Here is a 21,695-nt window from a genome sequence, read left to right on the forward strand (position 1 = left end):
ATTACCACTCCTCGTTCTTCCTTCACAAAATGCATCACTCTCACCATGCCCTCACTTTTTTTTATATAAATGTTCAAACAAGTGGCAGCTTTTGGATTATTCAACCTTCATGGGAATGCTCATATTATTGAATACTGAATTGCTGCTGGAATGATGACCTAAATCATCATTTAGGCTGCTATTACTCTCAGTCCCAGTCTGCGATTGTCTTTAAAGTAATGAAGAGCTGGCAGATCCAAGATTTATTGTCAGAGCACCTCTCGCTGCTGCCTAAATACTATTTACATTTTAATGTTAGGATAGAGGCAGAGTCCATGTATGATTATCCTATCATGAATTCTACACCTACCACATACCACTGCCTATTTCATTTATGGAGCACTAAATTCCTTCTTCCACCCACTGACAAAAATCAATTGACATTAATGTCTCAATAACCCATGATGTGAATAAAATGCAAATGTAGTGTTACATCTGGGAGGTAATTGCATAATGGCATGAAGGTGTAGCTACTGTATGCAATTTAAATGGAAAGAATATGATCCAGTTTCACAGTACTTTCATTTTAGTTTTTACATTGGTAAAATTTTTTTACACTATAGCTTTAAAATGCTAGGGGTCATTATCAATGCAGCTTATTCTTATGGTAAAGCAAAGACTTTCTCCATTCATTTTCCATGGTAGACTTCTTACAAATTCAACAAAGTTTGTAGCTGCAGTGAGGTCAAATTAAATTGTTACAATGTGTGTATGCAGGAAGATAACCGATGATTTAAATGTTTTTGATTTTCATTTTATAGTAACATATATGGTTCCTTGATTTAATGTATAATTTAAAAGAAAACAACATTAATTTGGGGAAGTGAGCTTAAAAGAAAGTTACTTCCTGCTAAAGTACTGTAAATGAGTTAGTACTTAAGGATTAGAATTTTATAATTATGGCCACTGATTTGTGGCTTTCACGAGAAATGGACGGAATTGTGGCATATGATCCTCAAAACACCAATTAAAAATCTCATATGGATTTTGAATTAATTACTGTAAATCAGTGGTCATGTTTATAATCCTATTGGAAGATTGAAACATTTTTGGTAAAGGTACAGTGGTTGTTGCACAAACAATTTTAATTTCAATTTTTTCTTGGGTATTATTCTATGGTTTAGGCCCCAGCTGTGGATGTAGTTGCTGTAGGCCTCACATCTGGTCAGATAATTATTCATAATCTGAAATATGATGAAATGCTGATGAAATTTCAACAAGACTGGGGACCAATCACAGCAATATCATTTCGCACAGGTAATCTGATTATATCAATGTCAATTTTTAAGAAGGAATTTAAGATGTGAATGAAAGCTTTAGTTATATTGTGTGTTAAGTTAAGATTTACGAATATGTAAAAATCTTTGAAATACAGCTGTAGTATCACTGTTTAAATACAGACCTTGTCATGCTTTTGGTGCTACAGCAACCAATTCTATACCTTATTGTTGACTGGTTTGATTAGTTTCATAGTGTGAAGTAAACATTTGATCATTGTACAATCTGCTGATGACAGTTAAGCCTAATATGTTTATCTTTCAATTGTTGAGATATTGCAAAACAGGAAGGATTATGTAGTTTGCAGTATTTTTAGAAAACTCATCTATCCATTATAATGTCTGATTTATCAGGGCCACATCAAAGTTCACTCCTTTATAAATTACTTTGCACAAAGTAGTTATTAAAACATTCTTTGTATGGGTACAACATTGTTTCACATTTTACTTTTTAAGATGGTTATCCAGTGATGGCTGCTGGGAGTCCTGTGGGTCATGTTGGACTATGGGATTTGGAGGAGAAGAAGCTGATTGGTCAAATGAGGGAAACTCACACAACAGCAGTTTCAGGACTAACATTTGTTCATGGAGAACCACTTCTCATTACCACTGCTGAAGACAATGCAATCCGGGTATGACACATGTGTTGTTAATGACATTAGATTAGTGCATGTTTGGAAAATAATGTTTAAGGAAACTGGGTTAAGAAAAATCCATGAATAGATAATACTGAGATATAATATGTGATGTTCTTAATATACTGTACAATTATTACTGAGTGCTCTTCACATTATGTGCTGTATTGCTACTTTGTTAGTCAGATCAGTTGTTTGCAGGAGCTGCCTGTCTTTCACTGTTTGCCATGGATTCACTCCCAGAGGAAAGAAATTAAAATTAGAGTAGGAAAGTTACATTAAGTTTGTATTACAAAGAACAATATGTTCAGGACAGTAAATCGTTCTGCGGTTAAGATGATACTTCACTTTCTTGGTTCATGAAGTTGTCTCAACCCTTTGGTGTTACTGTTTTATAATATACAGCAGACTGCAAATTATTATTTTTTGAAATGTGATTATGCAGACAGTCTCTCTGCTCCTGACTGCCTCTGATAGATCTGTTAGGTGACCAACTATTCTGACTCGTGTCAGGTTAAATAAGAATTCCACTTTTAGATTAGGTTAGTTTTGTGTTATTAGTGGTGCTTGTGCAATGTATTAGAACTATGATTGGACTAATGAACATACTGTTCTCAACACAAATGAGCTGCTGGTTTCATCCATGCTGTGGGAGGAGGCACTGAGTCGTAGCCAGACAGTTTCTGAGAGGGAATAAGGCACACACACTGGTTTTGCATATCTTCCACTGTCGAGTTGTTGACCTTTCATTTGTTAACTGGTCCACTGAGTTATGCAATATCATTCAATGATGTTAAGACTATACGCGCCCAAGTAAAGTTCATTTATTCAAAGTTAAGAACTTACAACCAAGCAAGCTTATTCAAGGAAATAATATCTCTCGAGTTACAATTCTTGAGCTCAATCTTCCTGGGTAGAATCCAAAGTTACATAAGAAATAGGAGCAGGAGTAGGCCATACGGCCCCTTTAGCCTGCTGTGCCATTCAGTAAGATCATGACTGATCTACCTCAACTCCACTTTCCCGCCCTATTCCCATATCTCTTGATTCCCCTAGTGTCCAAATATCCATCGACCTCAGTCTTGAATATACTCAACAACTGAGCATCCACAGCCCTCGTGTTGTGCTACAATATGCTGCCTTTTTTCCCTAGTTGCTTACAAGTTTCTTAAATGTCCATTTATGGCATACCTAGCATGACATGATCATGTCTTGTTCACATGCAAACTGATGTACATTTCTGAGCAGTGTACGTGATGCAATGGTCCAATGAAATGGGTGAAGCTGCTCTTCGATAATCCTGTTACCTACTTGCGAAAGTTAGCAAGTTCCTCTTTTTTTTCCCTTATCTTAGATCTCCAGACTATTAGTTAAGTTTTAACAAGGTTAGTAATGGGCAGTACCATGTATGGATGTTTCTAGGGTTCAGAGAATGACATACATGTCAGGTGGGAACGGCCTTTTCTCGCAAGGGCATGATTCAAACAGAGAATGGAATCTTCTGCCTACATTCATATGCTTTTTGTTTTTACTTTACTGGAGTCGGCATTCTACATTTTAACCCATGTCATCTAACATATTCGCCATGATACTTCAGCTGCTGCTTTGCTCAACCATTCCCTCACCTCCACCTTTGATGCCCTTTTTCCCCAGCAAAGCTTTACACTCTCCCATCCTGGTCATTCTTCCTGCTACTGCCCCCTTATTCACTCCCTCACATCCAAAGGGTGCAGACTTGAGCATATTAGCGCACAACTGGTTTAGTCATCATCGCTAGATCTGGCTGGATCACATCAAGTGCTATCAGGTTTCATTCTCCTTTGCCAAACCCACCAACTGCTCCAGGATTATCCTGGAAAGCAAAGTTAACCATTAGCATATTTTCTCTACTACCAGCCCTCTCTTGAAATTCCTTTCCCTGCCCACTCAAGCATCACCTCCAACAACAATTGTGAAGAGGTAATGGACTTCTTTGTTATTCTAAGATTGAGACCATCATTCTGCTGTTTCTCCTTTCTGTTTTGCTCACCAAGGCGAACCCGCTTCTCCCTCATTTTTCTCCTATCTCCCCTGATGCGCTCACTGAGCTTATCTTGTCCATGAGACCCACCTCCTGCTCCCTTGACCCCATTTCCACCAAACTGACCACCCAACTTCCCTTTCTGGCCCCCATGGTAGCTGACATTGTAAATTGCTCCTTCTCCTCGGGTACTGTCCAGCTCCCTTTTCAAAACCACCATCATCACCAACCCTCTTCAAAAAATCCACCCTCCACCCCTCTGTCCCTACAAACTGCTGCCTTATCTCCAACCACCCTCTCCTCTTTCTTTTAATGTGTTGTTTTCTCCCAAATCCTGCCAATCTTTCTTTGTATGAATTTCTCCAGTCAGGTTTCCATCACTGTCACAGCACTGAAATAGCCTTAACCAAAGTCACAAATGGCATGTTCTGTGACAGTCACCATGATGCATTGTCCCTCCTCAACTTCTCTGCAGCCTTTGACACGGTGGGCCAACCTCTTCTGTCAGTGGGACTGCCCTTGCTTGGTTCCACTCTTACTCATCTGATTGTAGCCAGAACGTCTCCAGAAACAGCTTCTGTTCACACCTCTGTAATCCCCTGAGGATCTATCCTGTAGGGGGAGAGGGTCAGGCAGGGAATGTACATGCTACCCCTTGGTAACATCTGCTGCAGACCTGGGGTCAGCTTCCATACGTATGCTCATGACACCCAGCCCTCTCTGTTCACCAACTGTCTTGGCCTTCCACTGCCTCTGTTTTGTCAGACTTTTTGTCCAACATAAGTTGCAATTTGCTCCAGTTGAACATTGGGAAGATCGAAGCCATCGTTTTTGATTCCCAGTGCTAACTGTACTTTTGCCACTGAATCCACCCCCCTCCCTAGACATTGTCCGAGGCTGAACCAGACTGTTAGCAACCTGATGTTCTATTCAACCCTGAGCTTAACTTCTGACCCCATATCCTGTCCATCACAAAGGCTGATACCTCAGTGCATCTGAAATCTTCATCCACATTTCTGTCACCTTCAGCCTTGACTATTCGAATGTCCTCCTAGGTGACCTCTTATTTTCCACCATAAACATCATCTCAATCAAAACTCTTTTGCATGTAGTCTATCCTATTCACCCTTCACCTGCACCTTGCTGAACTACGTCAAATTTAAAATCTCATCCTTGTGCATAAATCCCTTTGTCCTCCTCTCTCCCTATCTCTGCAACCAGTCCTTGCCTTATACACCACTCCTCTGGAATGCTCCGTTCCTCTGACACTTCTTGTGCACCCCCACTCCCTTTGCCCACCATTGGCCTTCAGTCTCCTATGCCCCATGATCTGGAATTGCCTCCATGAACTTCACCTCTCCACTTCCCCTGTTTTCCTTTTGAGACAGTCTTTAGACCCCACCTCTTTGACCAAGCTTCTCGTCACCCCTCCTATTATCTCATTCTTTAGCTGAGCGTCCATTTTTTTTTGATTATATCTCTGAGAAGCACGAGATGCTTTTCTACGCTAAAATCACTATATAAATACAAGTAGTTTTTGTTCTAGCCTTTTAGTTCAAGGCTGCATTGGTGAAATCCTGAGTGGATCACCTGCCACACCCATGCCCAGAATATGAGCGGACCTAAAGATGTACAAATTGTAAAAACAGTTTTTAAAAATGTAATTAAACATTTTGATCTGAACACATTTTACTGGTATCATATTGATGCGACAGATGGCAAATAAATTGATAACTACTATTGTCTATGGCAATTTATACAACATGGAGGAATTCACTGATGACATCAATTTGAAAACTAAAGCTAAACCCCACCCACCCAGTAGACATTGATTTGTGTACACAGCTGTTGTTTTTCTTGTTTCTGCATTTAGCCCAAAATTATTATACAGTGTTGCTTCTCTGGCAAAAATCTGCAAATGCTGTGATGAAGGACTATGACAAGTGAAAAATTGCTGTATTTATAAATCCCCTTTCTCTCTCTCTCTTACTTTTTGGACCACCTTTCCAACAATCTCGCTCTCACATGCGCACACACCCCTATGTATTCTGTCGGTTGCCTATTCCTCCCATATCCCCTGCTAGTTCTCTATTACCCTGTAACCAGCAGGCTGTAAAGCACTCCCCAGCCCCCTCTTCCCAAGCCAGAACCACTGAAAAATAAATTGGGCCATAGTTGCATAAGGGAGAAGGAGTGATGCAAAAATGGCCTGTAGGGCCAAAGAAATAGAAATAGGGTGGGAAGGAACTGAAGAGAATTCTAGCAGTATCACTAGGTGTGGTTCGAAGCCAGAAGGAGGCACAAAGTCTAAAAGAAGGAAACTTCAAAGTTACTTGCTTTGGAAGGCAGGGAGGCTCAGTAGCTGAGTAATGGGATCAGGCTCCTCACAGCAGCACCTTGCAGCGAGAGGCCTGCAATTGCACCATGATGAGAGTGTTTACAGGAATTTCTATTATAAATGTTTGCCAAGTGATTTACATTAAATTGTTGTCACAATTTTTGAATAATCTTATGTCAACAGTAAGACTTGCGAAAAGGAAGTGCGTGCCGTATTTTATTTTATCCGTTCATGGGATGTGGGCGTTGCTGGCAAGGTCAGCATTTATTGCCCATCCCTAATTGCCCTTGAGAAGGTGGTAGTGAACCACTGCAGTCTGTGTGGTGAATGTTCTCCCACAGTGCTGTGCGGTAGGGTGTTCCAGGATTTTGACCCAGTGACGATGAAGGAACGGCGATATATTTCCAAGTCGGGATGGTGTGCGACTTTGGGGGGGGGGGGGCGGGGAACGTGCAGGTGTTGCGGTTCCCATGTGCCTGCTGCCCTTGTCCTTCTAGGTGGTAGAGGTCGTGGGTTTGGGAGGTGCTGTCGAAGAAGCATTGGCGAGTTGCTGCAGTGCATCCTGTAGATGGTATACACTGCATCCACAGTGTGCCGGTGGTGTAGGGAGTGAATGTTTAGGGTGGTGGATGGGGTGCCAATCAAGCGGGCTGCTTTGAATGGTGTCGAGCTTCTTGAGTGTTGTTGGCGCTACACTCGTCCAGGCAAGTGGAGAGTATTTCATCACACTGCTGACTTATGCCGTGTGGATGGTGGAAAGGCTTTGGGAAGTCGGGAGGTGATCACTGCAGAATACCCAGCCTCTGACCTGCTCTTGTAGCCACAGTATTTATGTGGCTGGTCCAGTTAAGTTTCTGGTCAATGGTGACCCCCAGGATGTTGATGGTGGGGGATCCGGCGATGGTAATGCCGTTGAATGTCAAGGGGAGGTGGTTAGACTCTCTCTTGTTGGAGATGGTCATTGTCTGGCACTTGTCTGGTGTGAATGTTACTTGCCCTTATCAGCCCAAGCCTGGATGTTGTTCAGGTCTTGCTGCCTGCGGGCACGGACTGCTTCATTATCTGAAGGGTTGCGAATGGAACTGAACACTGTGTGCAATCATCAGCGAACATCCCCATTTCTGACCTTATGATGGAGGGAAGGTCATTGATGAAGCAGTTGAAGATGGTTGGGCCTAGGACACTGCCCTGAGGAACACATGCAGCAATGCCCTGTGGCTGAGATGATTGGCCTCCAACAACCACTACCATCTTCCTTTGTGCTAGGTATGACTCCAGCCACTGGAGAGTTTTCCCCCTGATTCCCATTGACTTCAATTTTACTAGGGCTCCTTGGTGCCACATTTGGTCAAATGCTGCCTTGGTGTCAAGGGCAGTCACTCTCACCTCAACCGTATGTTGATGTAATTAAGAGCAACGGTCCTAATATTGATCCCCGGGCTGGGGCCTCTACTTACGTCCGTCCCAGTTTTAAAAACATCGATTAACCACAACTCTCTTTGTCCCTGAGCCAATTTCCTATCTATGCTGTCACTTTCCCTTTAGTACAGTTGTGCCGTCATTTTATCTGAGGGTCCTATGCAACACCCTATCCAGTGGCTTTTGAAAGAAAGTACTTGCATTTATATACTGCCTTTCACGAGCTCAAGCTGTCCCAAAGCGTTTTGCAGCCAATGAAGTACTTTAGAAGTATAGTCACTTATAATGTAGGAAAATCCATATTCAACATCCATTGTGTTTCCTTTATCGACTATTTCTTCAAAAGTCTATTAAATTTGTATGCTATAACTTACCTCTTATATACTGGCTGGCTGTCCTTAATTAACCCATGTCTTTCTAAGTGAGTATTAATTCTACCCCATATTATGGCCTATTACTTATAGCTTATTCACTGCCAATGTTAGGCTGACTGGCCTATAGTTACCTGGTTTATCCATTTTACCAGTTTCTTTTATTAGTTGTTTTCATGTGACTTGCTGTTTTAATTTCTTTTTGTTGCTTCACTGAGATGCTCTTCATACTTCCTTCACTAGTTTTACACTTTTAATAAAACTGATTAACCCATTATCTCTCTCCTCGATTTTTCTATTTTCTTCGGTCCGGTTAAGCGGCTAGTTTATCTTTCAATTTTAACGGAGGGTCCGTTGTATTTCTACTATGTTCTGTTTTTACTTGATTTCCACCATTTGCAGTTGTTTTATTTCTGAAAGAAATTTAGCAGTTCTGTAATTTAATTTACATTATCTGTCTACAGCCTTTAAAGTTAATCCTCATTGACTTCAGATCCCTCCACAGCACTGCCCTACTTTATCTCTGCAACCTCCTCCAGGCTTGCATCTCCTCTAGCCCTGCCTCCCTGTGCACTTTTAATGGTCAAAAAGATGAATTGTGAGGTCAAGATTTTATTCCTTTTTCTTAATCTGTACCCATGCCTCAGTGTTCTGTCTTTAATCTTAAAAAAAAAATTCCTTTTCCGCCACCTGTATAACGCGCCTTAGGACTTTTCTACGTTAAAATTCGAATAATTATTATAGCTCAGTAGTAAGTTTTGCTATGGTGTTGTGGGACTAGACTCTGGCCAGTATGTGGCACTATAATTTAATTTTTATAATGAAATACATTGTTGTACTCATTTCCAGCCTGTGGATGGCACTGTGTAGGAAAAGGACCGTATGATGCAGTATTCGAGGCAGCCCTGTGGAAACAAACATTGCAAAAGGAAAGAACGATAATGGGCCATAACTTGCTGTAGTAGGGCATCTAATGGCGTTTGCCATTCATTAGACGTGCCCTTGTATGTTTAGGTTTCTAAATTTTTTGCGTGTTGCTGAAAGTGCGAGCTGATAACATCGCAGCGAGGGAAATGACATCTGGGACCTGAGTGAACAGGGCAAGCAACTGTGTATCTCCTTATCCAATCAGATTGAAGGATTGTGAATTAATAGTGCGAGGACCGAGAAGGAAGTGCAAATTAGAGAGGGTCAAGGGTCAAATGTCAAATGAGCTACAGAGAGAAATAGAGAGGGATAGAAAAATTGGATTGAGAGAGAGAGAAAAGAGGCAGAAAGGAAAGAATTTTCAGAGAGAGAGGGAGGTTAACTGGCAGTAATTAACACTTATCACGTTGTTATCACTCTAGACTTGACTATTCCAATACTTTCCTGGCTGGCCTCCCATCTTCCACCCTCTGTAAACATGAGCTCATCCAAAATTCTGCTGCCCATATCCTAACTCGCAACAAGTCCCGTTCACCCATCACCTCTGTGCTCGCTGACCCACATTGGCTCCAGGTCCACCAACACCTCGATTTTAAAATTTTCTTCCTTGTTTTCAAATCCCTCCATGGCCCTGCCCCTCCCTAGCTCATCCCTGACTTTAATCGCTCCACCATTGGTGGTCATGCTTTCAGCTGCCTCGGCCCCACACTCTGGAATTTCCTCCCTAAAACTCTCGGCACCGCTCTCCTCTTTAAGACACTCCTTAAAACCTACCTCTCTGATTAAGCTTTTGGTCATCTGACCTAATAGCTCCTTATGTTGCTTGGTGTTAAATTTTGTTTGATAATGCTCCCACCTTACTATGTTAAAGGCGCTATATAAATGCAGGTTGTTTTTGTTGTAGGTACTTAGATTGAAATGGATAAGACTTAACTTTGTGTGGCGAGTTTAGTTCGTAACTATCGAACAAATACAGCCACTTAATGCCATTTAATGCATTTCAATGGTGAGCCAGGCAGCGAGATGCCGTTTTTGCGAAGCTAATAGAAGAGCGGCGCAATTTGGACAGCAATGTTTGGATTTTTGAGTTTACCCATACATCTGTCCCTCACCTGAAGTTCTTGTGCCATTTATGCATAAATAACGGCGAGTGCCATTAGCCTAACCGTTATTTTGACAGCAAATTATGGCCTAATAATTTGCAGAACGAATAATCAAGTGTTGGATAGTCTACTTTTCCCTCATCAATTTTCTATGATTCATAGAATCATAGAATTTTACAGCACAGAATGAGGCCATAGTGCGCAACTTTTGTCTGTTGGCTCTGAGTTATCCACTTGGCCTCATTTCCCTGTCCTTTCTTGATAACCATTTAAAAAAAAAATTTCAAGTACTTATCCACTTCCCTTTTAAAAGCTGTTATTGATTTTGCTTCCACAGCTTTTACCAGGGCATTCCATGTTCTAACAATCTTCTGCTTTAAAAATAATCTAATAACTTCTCCCTTCATTCATTTGGTATTGATCTTAAATTTATACCCTTTAGGTACCCCCTTATGATCCAGGAGAAATCATTTTTCCCTATTTACCTCATCAAAGCTCTCTAAACTTTGAATACCCATCTCAGATCTCTTCCTAACTTTCTCTGTATGATCAAAAATAGGCCCAGTTTATCTAGCTTGTCCTCCTAACACCCCTTGATCTTTGTGTCATCTTACTAAACCTCTTCTGCACATTCTCGTGGCCTTGGCAGTCTTCCTAAAGCAGGGTGGCAAAAACTAGAAGTAGTATTCTAACTGTAACCTGACTAATTATTTGTATAGGTTTAGCATCACCTGTTTGCTTTTGTACCCTATTCCCTTATTTATAAACCCATTTGCTTTTTTGCAGCTTTATTAACATGCCCATCAACTTTTAAAGATTTATCTAGCTAAACCCCTTTTAAAGATTTTAAGGGTTCTACTTTTAAAGATTTGTACATCTAATTTCTGACCTGAACTTATAGACTTGCCTGGGATTTGGTTCCACAAATTGTAGACACTCGTCAATACCATGTGCAAGTATCTGTTCACGTATGATTCATGGCGACAAGTGCCGGTAGGCTATTTGAATGCAGGGGACATCACAAGCAAGTCCTATGAAGTCACCAGATGTAATTTATGAAGAAACCAATGATATTGGGAAAAGCAGAATGCAGCTCTCGCAGGGAGACTTTTGGGAATAAGTTTTAGATTGAAGTGCAAGACCTCAAGTGTAGTGGTCTCAGGATTACTTTGGTGCCACTTGCTGGAGAATTCAGAGGAACAGATTAAATATGTCAATGCATGGCTAGAGAAATGGTTTAGGAGGAAGAGTTTGATTTCCAGGATATTGGTACAAGTTCTGGGGCCAAGGGAAGGACAGGCTTCACTATGAATTGGACAGTTACTACTGTCCTTGCAGAGAGTATAAATAGGGAAGTGGGGGAGAATTAAAGCTACTATGGCAGGGGAAGAGACAAACAGATAACCTAGGAAAAAGAAAGTGAAGGAGGTAAAAGAAAGAAGTTTCATTTATATAGTATCTTTACATGTCAAGATGTCTCAAAGCACTTCACAACCAATTAAGTACTTTTGAAATGTAGTCACTATTGTTTTGTAGATAAACACAGCAGACAATTTGTGCACAGCAAAGTCCTACAAACAGCAGCGAGATAAATGACCACTTAACCTGTTTTTGTGTTGCGGGATAAATATTGACCAGGCACTGGGGAGAACTCCCCAGCTCTTATTCAAATAGTGCCATCGGATCTTTTACACCCACCTGAGAGGATACATAGGGCCTTGGTTTAACATCTCACCAGAAAGATAGCTGTCCCACAGTATTGCACTGAAGTGCTGAGATTATGCGCTGCAGTTTCTGGAGTGGGGCTTAAACCCACGATCGTCTGACTTAGGTGAGAATGCTACCACTAAGTCACAGGTGACTCCCTATAGTTAGGAAAGTATCTGGTCTGAGTGCGGATAAGGTGAAACCCTGCGGGCAAAGATGAGAGACTGCATTCGGCCACCAGGGGAAGAAAATAAATTGAACCAAGAGCTAAGAACTTTGTAGTTAAATAACGGAAATGTGTACATGGACAGATGCAGTTGTTAAGGGTGGTCTCAATTTACCATGGATAGATTAGGAAATCTATGAGGGTACAGTAGGAGTGAAAGCATTATTCTGGACACATTATTGGATTGTTACAAGAAGCAATTAATCAAAAGAACCAACATGAGCTGGGTGCTATGGGACCTGATATTAATAGCCAGGAGATGGTAGAACAGGTCAGAGTCAGAGAATACTTTTGCTGGGGGAAAGCTTTGGAGAAATTTTTGGTGGTGAAAAGCCTTGTTACCCCTTTTTAAAATCATTATAAATGTATTCTATTTCATGGACAGGTCTGGATTTTTGATGCTCCAGGGGGTGGAGGTCGCCTTTTACGATGCCGTATGGGACACAGTGCCCCTCCAACCAAAATAAAATATCATGGATCTGATGGACAAAATATTCTTAGCTCTGGTAAGAACAGATTTTTTTTTGATGTGTTATTGCTTGGTCTCCAGTTATCTAACTGTATGAAAATAAGCTTCCACTTTGTAGAAAGATACCTTGGTTTCATCAGAATGGACCTCACCTGAATGTAATAAAAACAAAGTAAACAAGTTTTGTTTCTTTACTTGTCACGTTACCTCTCGCCTTGCACCATCATCCCTTTTTGTCATTTAATCACTCTTGTCCACCACCCTATCAGAGACCTTCCCTTTTGTTCTTTCCTCCCTTCCCCTTCCTCCCTTTCACTGGCTCTGCACTTGCTTAAAACCTATTTAATCTTCAACTTCTTCCAGTTCTGACAGAGTCAGCAACCTGAAACGTTAATTCTGTTTCTTTCTCCATAGATGCTGCCTGACTTGCTGAGTATTTCCAGCATTTTCTGTTTTTATTTGTAATAAAAACAAAACTGCTGTGTATCCCATGCAAGAAAATACCGTGACTTAATGTTCATTACCCCCTCCTTGATGTAAGCTATTTTGCATACATCTACATTATCTGGTGAATTGCAAACTCATTGTAAAAGATCATTCATCACTTGCTTCTTCATGGCTTTGGTAAACTAGGCAATCTTCTGCCATTGCATTCTTTTCTCCACATGTATTGGAAAAGTACAATATTATTCAATGAATGAGCATGTAGAGACAAAAGAGCCAAGGAAAGTTCAAGATATTGTCTGATGTAGCAAAATGTATGTGGTATTTGAAATCTGAGGAACAGAAGACTTATCACCACACTGAAAAGAATCATAAATATAGTGCTGTATACTTGCCTTAGGGGATTTCATCAGCATCCTTATGACATATTCATATATTTCTAGGTTCTCCAAAATCCAAATTGGACAAGATGTGATTCCCATTTTTAAAAAGCAGATTATTCTAGATGGAAGGGGGGTCCTTTTGCTTCTGGTTTAACTCTTCTGGATTTCTTTTCTTCTGAAGTCTGAAAGTAATGCTGCGAAGAACATTCCAACTGTGTTGGAGCATTTTCTAAAGTCCCGAAGAATTAAAATAAACTGGATGTACAAACTAAACGGTGGCAATTGTTATAACTTGTTAGTGGTGCTGTTTGGGTCTATTTAAGATGCAACTGAGGCTTTGAATTCTGATTCTTAAGTTTTTAATCCCAGTAGCGCTTGCAGTAGCATATCTTCTAAAATCATAGAACTATTTGAAATGAAAGTTACCTGAGAGTCACAACAGCAGCAGTTTACCTTGATTTTTTTTTTATATATAGATAACCCTGCCTTAACAGCAAAAGCAAACCATGTAGATTTGTGGCTTACCCCATTCTGCCTGCACTAGCTCTTAACTATCCACTTAGTCCCATTCTTTTATGTTTTCTCTGTCCTTTTAAGTTTTTTTATTTCAAATATTTAACTACTTCCAATTTTATGGATTCTGCTTCTACCACTGTTTTTGGTAGCATATTTCATGTGCTAGCAATTGTCTGCATAAAAATATTTCTCTTAACCTTTGTCCTTTTGTTGGTCTTAAATTTATGGCCTCTAGAAATAGTTTTTCCATGTTTATATTATTAAAAGGTCTCATAATTTTGAACACCATTATCAGATCGCCTATTAATCCTAGAAGCGCAGTTTGTTTCGTTGCTTTTGGTTACAGCTTTATCAACTTTCCCATTCATTTTAAAGATTAATGTACCTGAACTGTTAACACTCCTACTTTTAAAGTTTTATCATTGAGTATTTTCCTCTTACTCTCATCTGAAAATGGATTATCTCACATACCTCCGCATTGTTCAATCTGACATTTATCTGCCCAAACTATTAACCTGTCTATACACTCCAAGGGTGAGGGAGCAGAGGTAGCTGGTTTTATAGCCAGGTGACACGTGGCAGAGTTTAAATAGGAGTCTCCGAAGTGTTGACCCAAGATCCGGAGCTAGAAACTAAAAATATAGGTGGTAAGTTTTTGCAGTTAGAAGTAGTCTGAAAGAAAGGTAATGCCAAAAACAAGTCAGCCCACAGAAGAGACCGGGTGGATAATTTATTTTTCTAGGAGAGAAATGAGATTGAGTTAAGAAAGTGGAATTTGCTTTGACTGTTACTCTGTATGTTCACTTGCTGTCTGCAATAAAGCAGCTTAACGATTTATATCTGCCCATGTCTCACTAAGCATAATTTTAACCTCCAAGAAAGGGTGGGCGGGCAGTCAAAATAGTAGATATTTGGAATGGGACCGCATCCCGGTTCCAATACGGCCACTTCTGCATTTGACCCAGACGCGTTAGGATGCGCACGCACAGCAGACACCCGGAAGTCCTGCCCCCGCTTAAAGCCAGCGGGCCGATACTTGAAGGGGCAATGTTCGTCATTGCAATAGTTAAGGCACTTAATTTTTTGTGTATTACAAATGTAAAATGAATTTAACCTTACCTGTTCAGGTTTCACATCGTTTCTGATTCACATCAGGTTAAAGCGGGCGGGAAGGGCTGGATCCACGAGGCGAGTGCCTTTATTGCATTGCTTATGGGCGCAGAGGAGCAGGAGTGCTTCATCCAGGCCCAGCAAGCTTACCTGGTGGGAACCCCCCCCCTCCCTTGATTTTGGATCCTCCCCCCCGCCATCTGCGAATTTGCCAGCAGCCCTATCAATAAAACTGGTTACTTCTCCTCCCTTGGGGTGGCAGGTTTAAAGAGAATATCTCCTGTTCTCAAAATGAATGGAGTCTGTCCTAGTTAATGGGTAATTTCACATCGTTCACCTGACGAAGGAGGAAGCCTCCGAAAGCTTGTGAATTTAAAATAAAATTGCTGGACTATAACTTGGTGTTGTAAAATTGTTTACAATTGTCAACCCCAGTCCATCACCGGCATCTCCACATCCTAGTTAATGGGATGAGACTGTTGATGGTATCAGTTGTGATGATCCACACACCAGTCCCTATCTTCAATGCCTGCAACTTGTGCCTTTTCTAAAATAAATCTATGTCACTTCACCGTGTTTTAAAACACAATACTTAAACACAAAGGTAACTCAATCCCAATTGATTAAACATCCCAAAATATGACTGGCATTTTATCAAATACTTTATGAAAATCTGTGTATTCAACATCCACTGCACTTCCTTTATCAGCGCACTGTTTCCTCAAATAACTCTAAATATGTCAGACATGACTCACCTTTTACGAAGTTGTACTGGCTATCCTTGATTAACCCATGTTTTTCTAAGCAAATATTAATTTTATCCTGTATTGTGACCTTTAGAAGCTTACCCACTTCCACTGTTAGGCTAGTTGGTCTATAGTTCATTCCTTTCTCCCATCTTGAACACAGATGTTACATTAGCATCTTGTCCTCTGGCACAGCTTTTATATTAAAAGATGTCATCAGGACCAGATGCCGTTTCCACTTTTGAGTGCCACCAACCTTTTCAGTACTACTTGTATGTTTATAGTTAACTTGTCTAATTGCTCTATCTCTTCTTCTTGTACTCTTTCATTTCCACTACCCTACTCTTTTTTACAAAACTGGAAACAGTACTCATTTAGTATCTAAACAATCTACACTTATCTTTTGTGTGTCAATAAAATTCTTTACTATTTCCCTTCATGTTCCATGTTAGTCTGTCTTCAAACTCTCATTATTCGTCTGTCTTATTTGCCAACTTTGCTTTCTAATTTGATTGAAATTTGTGGGGTTTTTTTATGGTTACTTACTTTTATTTTGAATTGTTCCTCTCTGTTTCTATTTTTATATTGAACCTAATTGTTATGATTGCTGATTGCTAGATGTTCCTGTACCTTTACATTATCTACTTGTCCTACTTTTATTTCCCAGAACTCTCTACAGCACTGCCTCCTTTCTTGTTGGCCTAAAAACATTGATCTTGAAAGCACTCCTGGATACATTGTAGAATGCCCCTCCCTCCTTTACCACTTGTATTATTTTTACAATAATCTATCTTTGGAAAATTGAAGTCACCCATTATTATGGCCCCATTCTTTCTATCTCTAATTTATTTACATATCACGTCCTCTTTGGAGTTTCCCAACTGTGTTTCTTAACTTGCAAAAAAGTTCATCAAAGTAAAATATAGGAACAGCCATAAAAAAAAAACTCGCAATCACTTGTGAAGCATAATCATGTAGCAACCTTTCTCATGGACAACAGCATATCAGATTATTGGCTTACACCACTAATCTGCATCCTTCCATGTCCTTACTTTAAGGGAATGAAATCTCTGGACACAGAGATGGCTTCAGGCAATCTTCCATTCATATCATTTAGAAGGAAGTGCATGGAAGTGACCAGAGATGAGTGCTATGCCCTCCTTTCCTATGCAAAAGAGCTAGACTTCTGCTTGATATCTTCTTGCGGGGACATAGCTGAGAAGGGGACTCAGTGAATTTGGCAATGAACTGAACCCACAACGACTCTTTCATGGTCCCATGCATTGGTACCTTAGTGCAATGCAAAATACATGAACCATTTAAAAAAAAAAAATTACTAGCTTATACTTCAGGGTCACTTCCGATGACGAGTTTATCATGTATATTGGAAACTGTGCAAGGTGCCATTAAATTGGAAACAAGCCATTGTGGCGCCAATGTTCAAAAAGGGCAACGAAACAGGCACAGGCAACTATAGACCCATTAGTCTTGCTTCATTCCTATGTAAAATAATGGGATAGATTATCAGAAATAAATTTGAGAATTATTTGCACAATAACCTAATATAGAGTCAGCATGGGTTCAGAAGAGAAAGATCCTACCTGACCAAATTCATTAACTTCTTTTGAGGAAGTGACATCCCAAGTGGACTGCAGAAAACCTTATGATGTGTTGGATGTGGACTTCCAAAAATCATTTGACAAAGTTTCACATGAAAGGCGATGTCAAGCTTAAAGTTGTGAGAATTGAACAAAAGTCTTGGGAATGGATAAGAAATTGCTGACTGGTAGAAAATAATGGTTACTTGTTAGTTGTTGGGTTAGGGGGTTATCATTTCTAATTTAAATCAACGACTTGCATTCAGCAACTCAATGAAAATTTATCAAATTTGCAAATGATGCCAGACCAGGAGGGGAATTAGAGGCAGCACAGAAATTACAAAATGAGTTAAACTGAAATAGGCAGAAAAATGGCAGATTAAATTTAATATGGACAAGTGTAAGATACTGCACGTAAGAAGGAAAACTTGGCAACACGTACTCCATGAATAGTGTTGCAATGGCTAAGCATGAAGTTGAAGGACACCTAAGAGTCTTGGTAGATATTTCCAAATAATGCAGAGCAGCAATCAACAAAGTGAATAGAATGTACAACTACATAGCCAACACAGTGGGGAAAAAAAACAAGGCTGAGGAAGTAGCGATCAAGCTATATAATGTTCTGGTCAGACCACACCTTGAGTACTGCATCTAGTTTTGATCGCTGGGACGCAATGAAGGTACTGTTGTGATGGAGGCTGTGGAGAGAAGAGCCACAAGGTTGATCTCTAGTGTCAGGGTTCCGAGTTATGATAAAAGAATGGAGAAGCTCTAACACAAGATCTTATAGAAGTATATAATATTGTTAATAGTATGAAAAAGTCAATCCAGAAAATTACTTGAAATTGCAAGAGTAGGACAAGGGGACACAGGCTCAAACTAGTAAAAGGTAAATTCAGACTCATATCAGGACGTTCTTCATTTAACAGCGATCCATACAAGGAATCGACTTCCAAATAGAGTAGTGAAGGCAAAAATGCAGGAATCATTTAAGAAGCAATCTGATGCTGCAGAAGGACCTTTTATGGGGTATTTCCGAATGGATGAACCAAGATGGGCCAAAAAATCTCCCTCATCTGTAATTATTTTGTGAAGTAGGTTGGGTTTTCCATTTTAGGGCCTAGCTATAGGCTGGTCTGTCAGCCTCCCCATTTAGATCAGCAGAGATTTTGTTAGCTTATCTGGACCTTTCCCTGAACAGACTGGCTAAATCAAGTTTATGACTTAAGGAAAAGCTGTGCATGCATTGTTCCCCATTATTGCCAAATCCACCCCACATTGTACGTTGAAATTGGGACAGGCTAAGCTGAACAGTAACCATTGCATATTACTAATCTTCCAATGGAAGTGGCTCAGTACTATAAAAGTGGTCTCATTGTTCTGTGCAGTGGTCTCCAGGAATAATTTGGCTACTCTTATCGTAAACAAATATGATTAAAGTACGGCTGCATATCCATATTTTAGTGCTCTTTACTTTTTTTAAACTGTTTTATTTTTAAGACTTCACTCACTCATTTGTTTTTGTTATTATAGGACGGGATGGAACTTTGCAGTCATTTTCCACTATTCATGAACGTTTTAATAAGAGTTTGGGACAGGGTAAGTTTAGTTGAACAGTATGATGGAAATACTGCAGTTGATTTTTTTTGGAGTGTAATTAAAATGTACTACATTTTAAAATATGTAATCATTTCATTAAATAGCAGCAAAAGTATTTTACTTGTGCACTTTTTATGACTAAGTGTTAGCATCTTTCTGAAATTATTTTTAAACATTTGTTGGTTAACTTTCTTTTGAGAATAATGTCGGTAAAGAGCCACAATGAGTTTCTCCCTCCTCCTTCTTCACCCCATGCTTGATTAGTTTTCTCAACTGGGTCCTCTGGAAGGGTGAGAAAGCATCATATGGAGGCTTCTTCCACAGAGTAATTTAAAAAAAAAATACATTTGCTGTCCATTCCCTCAAACGTCCTATCATCTAGCTCAAGGGGAATATATAAATAAGATGGAATCGTAGGCTAAAAGGGACGTAAACAATTCCTCAGGAATGGATGGTATTTTTCTAACGTTACTAAGAAAGACAAGTGATAGATTTTGTGAAGTGCTACTAGGAAGTCTCAAGATTGGAATGACATGATGTGGAGATGCCGGTGATGGACTGGGGTTGACAAATGTAAGGAATCTTACAACACCAGGTTATAGTCCAACAGTTTTATTTGAAAATCACAAGCTTTCGGAGGCTTTCTCCTTCGTCAGGTGAAGTGTGGGATTCCCTGAAGGTTACCGCATTTATAGTCAGAGAACAATGCCTGGTGATTACAGATAATCTTTCCAACTGCCTGTTGTCAAGGCAATCAAAGTGTTCAGACAGAGAGATGTTACATACAGGACCACCGAATATACAAACGGCCAGAACAAAAGACAGACAGACAGAGAGAGAGAGAAACATCCGAAAGGAAGAGAAAGAGAGAGAATGACCCATTGTATTAAAAACAGATAACTTTTTTTCGCTGGTGGGGTTACGTGTAGCGTGACATGAACCCAAGATCCCGGTTGAGGCCGTCCTCATGGGTGCGGAACTTGACTATCAATTTCTGCTCGACGATTTTGCGTTGTCGTGTGTCTTGAAGGCCGCCTTGGAGAACGCTTACCCGAAGATCGGTGGCTGAATGTCCTTGACTGCTGAAGTGTTCCCTGACTGGGAGGGAACCCTCCTGTCTGGCGATTGTTGTGCGGTGTCCGTTCATCCGTTGTCGCAGTGTCTGCATGGTCTCGCCAATGTACCATGCTCTGGGGCATCCTTTCCTGCAACGTATGAGGTAGACAACGTTGGCCGAGTCACAGGAGTATGAACCATGTACCTGGTGGGTAGTGTCCTCTCGTGTAATGGTGGTATCCGTGTCGATGATCTGGCATGTCTTGCAGAGGTTTCCGTGGCAGGGTTGTGTGGTGTCGTGGACGCTGTTCTCCTGAAAGCTGGGTAATTTGCTGCGAACGGGTGGCTGTTTGAAGGCGAGTAGTGGAGGTGTGGGGATGGCCTTAGCGAGGTGCTCGTCGTCATCGATGACATGTTGAAGGCTGCGGAGAACATGGCGTAGTTTCTCCGCTCCGAGGAAGTACTGGACGACGAAGGGTACTCTGTTGGTTGTGTCCCGTGTTAGTCTTCTGAGGAGGTCTATGCGATTTTTCACTGTAGCCCGTCGGAACTGTCAATCGACGAGTCGAGCGTCCTATCCCGTTCTTACGAGGGCGTCTTTCACGGGACGCAACTAAGCATCCATCAGTCTTACATCAGTGCAGAGTAAAATAATAAAACTTGAGGATTGCTTGTATAAAGACTAACATGTAGTAGCTGACATGAATTCAGAAGGGAGGAATTCTGCCTGACCAACCTCCTTAACTTTTTCAGTAAATGACATCCCAAGTGGACTTCAAAAATCCCAGAACATTGTACTTGAACCCTCCGAGAACTCTGCGTTCCTCCAACCCTGGTGTCTTGTGCACCCCCGATTACCTTTGCCCACCATTGGCTGTCGTGCCTTCAGCTATCTAGGCCTTAAGTATTGGAATTCGCTCCTTCCGCCTCTCCCAGCTCGCTATCCTCCTTTTAAGATGCACCTTAAAACCTACAGCTTTGACCAAGCTTTTGGTCACCTGTCCTAATATCTCCTTATTTGCCCTTCTTGTCACTTTTAAATTATGCTATAATTAACAAATAGATTACAAAGATACAATTACATACAGAAAATATGACTTTTAATGTGGATACTGTTTTCTAGAAGAGTCTTTTCCATGAAATCATTTCCTGGGCCAGCTTGTATCAAAAATTATTTAGTCGTTGGTGAATATTTTGCATTATGCTGTCACATCAGTGATCAATTAGTGATCCCACAATGTTTTACTACGATAAAGGCGCTTCATAAATGCAAATTGTTGTTCCTTAGACAAAGTTCTGTTTAAAAATAAAATCATTTTGCTCTAGCGATTTAGGATTTTGTTCAAACAATATTTTGTGTCTACCCCTATAATGTAAAAACCTACAAATGAATAAAAGTTGGCTGAAGGGTGCAAAGCAGTGGGTTCTTGTTATTTTAATGATACCAAGATGAAATGCTGAGTGGAATGCCCAAGGAACAGTGTTGCAACTGCTACTATTTCTAATTTACAACAACAACTACTATATAGTGCCTGTAATGAAGTAAAACGTCCCAAGGTGCTTCACAGGCGCATTATCAAACAAAATTTGACACCAAGCCGTAAAATGAGATATTAGGACAGGTGACCAAAGGCTTGGTCAAACAGGTGGGTTTTAAGGGGCGTTTTAAAGCAGGAGAGAGATCTGGAGAGGCATAGAGGTTTAGGGAGGGA

At 40.5% G+C, this 21,695-nt stretch overlaps 1 protein-coding gene across 1 annotated transcript in view; it reads left to right on the forward strand.

Annotated features, from left to right (window-relative positions):
• The window catches only part of wdr36 (WD repeat domain 36), a 110,617-nt gene that overhangs the window by 26,450 nt on the left and 62,472 nt on the right, over positions 1-21,695 (forward strand). Inside the window, exons 7-10 of the mRNA XM_067982947.1 lie at positions 1,164-1,296; positions 1,773-1,948; positions 12,448-12,568; positions 18,862-18,927. Coding sequence (XP_067839048.1) covers positions 1,164-1,296; positions 1,773-1,948; positions 12,448-12,568; positions 18,862-18,927 — 496 coding nt within the window. The remainder of the gene's footprint in view (positions 1-1,163; positions 1,297-1,772; positions 1,949-12,447; positions 12,569-18,861; positions 18,928-21,695) is intronic.

The sequence above is a fragment of the Heptranchias perlo genome, chromosome 4 (genome assembly GCF_035084215.1).
Source record: "Heptranchias perlo isolate sHepPer1 chromosome 4, sHepPer1.hap1, whole genome shotgun sequence".
NCBI classification, from domain to species: Eukaryota; Metazoa; Chordata; class Chondrichthyes; order Hexanchiformes; family Hexanchidae; genus Heptranchias; species Heptranchias perlo.